The sequence below is a fragment of the Lepidochelys olivacea genome (assembly GCF_965140295.1).
Source record: "Lepidochelys olivacea isolate rLepOli2 genome assembly, chromosome: 14".
In the NCBI taxonomy this organism is placed as follows: domain Eukaryota; kingdom Metazoa; phylum Chordata; order Testudines; family Cheloniidae; genus Lepidochelys; species Lepidochelys olivacea.
This window is the reverse complement of record NC_140424.1, coordinates 44,841,754-44,845,452: the sequence shown is the minus strand read 5'-3', so window position 1 is coordinate 44,845,452 and position 3,699 is coordinate 44,841,754. Positions and strand designations below refer to the sequence as shown.

At 52.9% G+C, this 3,699-nt stretch overlaps 1 protein-coding gene across 1 annotated transcript; it reads right to left on the bottom strand.

Moving 5' to 3' along the window:
- Window positions 1-524: 524 nt before the first annotated feature.
- TNF (tumor necrosis factor) lies at window positions 525-3,419 on the bottom strand (the record flags this gene model as incomplete). Its single annotated transcript, XM_084646492.1, has 4 exons — window positions 525-1,110; window positions 1,689-1,751; window positions 2,565-2,607; window positions 3,240-3,419. 4 exons carry the CDS (start codon window positions 3,417-3,419, stop codon window positions 674-676), a joined length of 723 nt encoding a protein of 240 aa, XP_084502618.1. The 3' UTR covers window positions 525-673.
- Window positions 3,420-3,699: the final 280 nt, after the last annotated feature.

Below are 3,699 nucleotides of genomic sequence, written 5' to 3'. Positions count from 1 at the left end.
ATTATCTGCAGCTGTGTGATACAAACACACAAACATTACCTGCCGTTTTGTGGGTCTACGCGTAGACCCCCCCCAGGACCCCCTTCTGATGCGTATATAGAAGTTTAGAATGTGTGGGCACACGCACAATCGCCTACACTTGCCGTAGGTGTGTACAACACACAAAAAAATCTCTCCATGCACCAACACAGCTTTGTTAACCCCAATAAATATAAATACATAAATAAATAAATTATTAGCCACAATAATTAGCAATAATAACCATAAAAATAACACAATATTAGTTAACACAACATTTTTGTAGCTCAGCGGCTCTGACCAGGTGTATCATTCTCTTGGCAGGTTCTTGTTTGGTCCTACCAAGATGCAACCCAATGCCCCATCCTGACCGCCATAGACAAGCCAAGTCTAAAGAGATTGTGGTCCCCTCTGGTCCCTAGAGGTGGGCACATCTGTGGCCCCATGGGGCATATTGGTAGAGAGGCATAAAGGATGTCCATAGAGGTCTTCCGAGCATCTCTGATAGTCAGTTTGGTGTGGTGGGATGCAGGATGGCAGTCTTGGCTTTGGAGGCCAGTTGGGTAGGAGGGTTGAAGGGTTGACCAAGGATGGAAGATGGTGGGTTGACCAAGGATGGAGGATGAGTTGGCCAAGGATGGAAGACGGTGGATCATTATTGGGGAACTCCTAATTCCAATGCGATCACCCCAAAATACACCTGTCCGTTGCTGTTCAGATCTAAATATTGGGCCGAGTGGATTTCAGAGGAGATCTCGTCGCCTTTCATCAACTGGAAGACAGCTCCTTGGTAGATGGACTCGAACTGTACCCCCTTCTCGTTCTTGGCTGCCTTGGACCCCTCGCAGAACGACTTGATGGCCCTCAGCAAGGCAACGTTTTCTGGGTACTCTACAGAGTAGCGAAAGATGGTATGCTGGAGATAAATGGACTCCTCCGGACATTTGTCTCCCTTGAAGACCACCTGGGAGTAGATGAAGTAGAGGCCGTCGGACGGGACCACCAGCTTGTTGTTTACCAGTGCCATCCCGTTCTGCATCATGGTGTGTGCCACTTTGTCAGTCCAGATCAGTTCTTTGGAGTCAGTGGATGCTGGGAGGGACAGAAGAAGGCACACGTGGTCAAAACCCAGCAGGATTATTCCCTAGGATCCATCTATGAGTGGTCAAACCCTACTCGGATTGTCCCCTATGGTCAATCTACTCAGGCTTCGGCCCATGTCATCCCCCAAAATGGGGCCACCAGCCCTTGATAACTCTTGGTCCTAACCTTAGTCTCTCCCCTGCAGTCAGTCTACCCAGGCTTTGGCCTACAACACAGTCCAGTGATGGCATGCCTAATCCTTGACAACACTAGGCCAAAACCTAGAGGGATTGAACCCCCTGCTGTCTGGCATCTCCCAGACTTCGGCCTACAACTTCCACGTAACCCAAATCTTTGGCCTCCATCACTCCGAAAGACAGGGCCCTTCCTCTCTATGTTTATGAGCAGAGGTGCACCGGTGTCTGTGGAAATGTGTGCTTGTGTATGAGTGTGTCTTTGTGGAAGTCTTTGCTTGTCTGTTGCCTGCCTCAGACATAGAAATCTGCAACCACAAGCACTCCTGCCCCCGCCCCTGCAGGGCCCAGTTCCTCAAGCCCTCCCCAGTCCCAGCTGTAAATTCCTCTTACCGACGACATGGGCAGCTGGCTTGTTCAGCGACTGGGCTTGCAACTTCATCGTCATCGGACCTGCTTCAGAAAGGACAAATGGACAAATGTCAGACAGATCGTCCCTTGTTCACCAGCCCCCCCACCTTCTCCTGGCTAGTGACCCCGTCTTCTCTAGATGGGCTTTAGAGAGCTCTGGCTGAGTGGGAAGGCTCCCGGGCTGGGGAGCCTTGCAGTCCCTAGGTTGGGGACTCTCTGGTCTCCTCCTGCTAGGTCACCACGATGCATGGAAGAGGAGAACTGGGATGGAATTGTGCTGGATGCGGACGATGGCCAGATTTTGGTGGGGATGGGTCAGGTTTGGTGGCTCTGGAGGGGAGTTAAGGTGATGTTGGGGAGGTATTATCTTTGCTCCATATGTTCTAGTCTCCCAACATTTAGCTGCTCTCCATGTTTTGGTGGAGCGGAGCCACCCTCCCGAAGCTTCGGGGAGGTCAATAAGCTCTCGAGGCCGATCACCTCGAGGCCCCAGATGTGGCCGGAGTGAGCTGAGATTTGCAGGGCGATGTTTTTCCCAAAGGGGCTAGCAGCGTTGTCCGTTTCCATTTCCTTTCACCACGTCAAATTCGAAACACTTTCAGTGAACGTGATTTTTCAGGGAAATCCCGAGCCAGCAGCCTCGGAAAAAACCCGGAGGCATCTCAGGTCAGGCAACGGGACAGAACAATTGAGACCAGTTGTAATTTGCTAACCCTTTTGGGAAGATGATTGGGGGCCAGTAAATAGATCTATGGTAAATCTGGCAAGAGAAATTTCATCTTGGGAGGGGAGATTTGACTTAAAGCCTGCAATTATCAGTGGGCTAAAGTTGGAAAATAAACCTTGGGAAATACTTACTGAGTTGCTGTGTGTGGCCCGAACTCCTGGGTTCTTTGGGGTCCTGGCAAAGAGAGAGAGAGAGAGAGAGGAGAGTTGAGTACAGAGGTTACAAGGTCAAAGTAGGCGTGTGTGTCGGGTGCTGTGTGTACCACACCCGGCAAGAAGCAGAGCTGTTCACATCATTACACACGGCACAGACAGCGGACAAGACCGGCCAGACAAAACATAGCCCAGGGAGCAAGGCTCGTGCAAGTGAAATGAGAAATACAGACAGCACAAAACACCCACCCAGACAAAAACACAGTCACCAGATATATACACGGCGTCTAGGCAAAACCCACACCTGGAAAGACAGACACAGAGAAAACCCACAACCCATGCGTTCGTAGGCAAACGGGCAGAGAAATACAGAGAGACACAACTCTACGCAGCCCAGAGTGCAATTGTGCCGTTAAAACCACACAGACACCCCCGGCCACAAAGACACACATGCACGCACACAAGCATCCAAGCCACACACGTGTGGACAAACCACACACACACATCAGAATCCACGCAGAGCCACGGTCGGGGAGTTGAAACCCACGCACAGAACGACGCAAAGACACAGACAATCAGAGTCCGACGGCCACAGACGGCGCCGGGCTCTGTGGCTCGGGGGGTTTGCGCCCCCGCCCCGGCGTCGTGGCTCACCTGGCTCACCACGGGCCCCCCGTTTCTGAAATGCAGCAGAGCGAAGACGGCCGTGGCTCCCACCAGCAGCAGGAAGGAGCAGATGCTGAGACACTTCCAGCGGCCGTCGCCGGGCCGCGACTCCCGCACCACGATAACGCCCCCCTTCTCGATGTCGCAGACCAGACTTTCGGTACTCATGGCTGCGGGCGTGGCTGGGCTCGGCTTCCTCGGGGCAGGGGTCTCCAGGGTTAGTTTCTGGCCGGGCGAAGAGAGCAGCTGGCCTGGGCGGATTCCCAGGATTTCACTGACGCCGGCAGGCGGATTGAGCCGATTTCCCCGGGTCGAAGGGGCGAACTTAGCTGGTTTCGCTGGGGAAATTCACTCGATTCCACAGGGCGAATTCGGCTGATCTCACCAGCTGTGAAACAGGCGAACGTGGGGAATTTCACCTGAGCTACCGGGCGAGTCGAGCTGATTT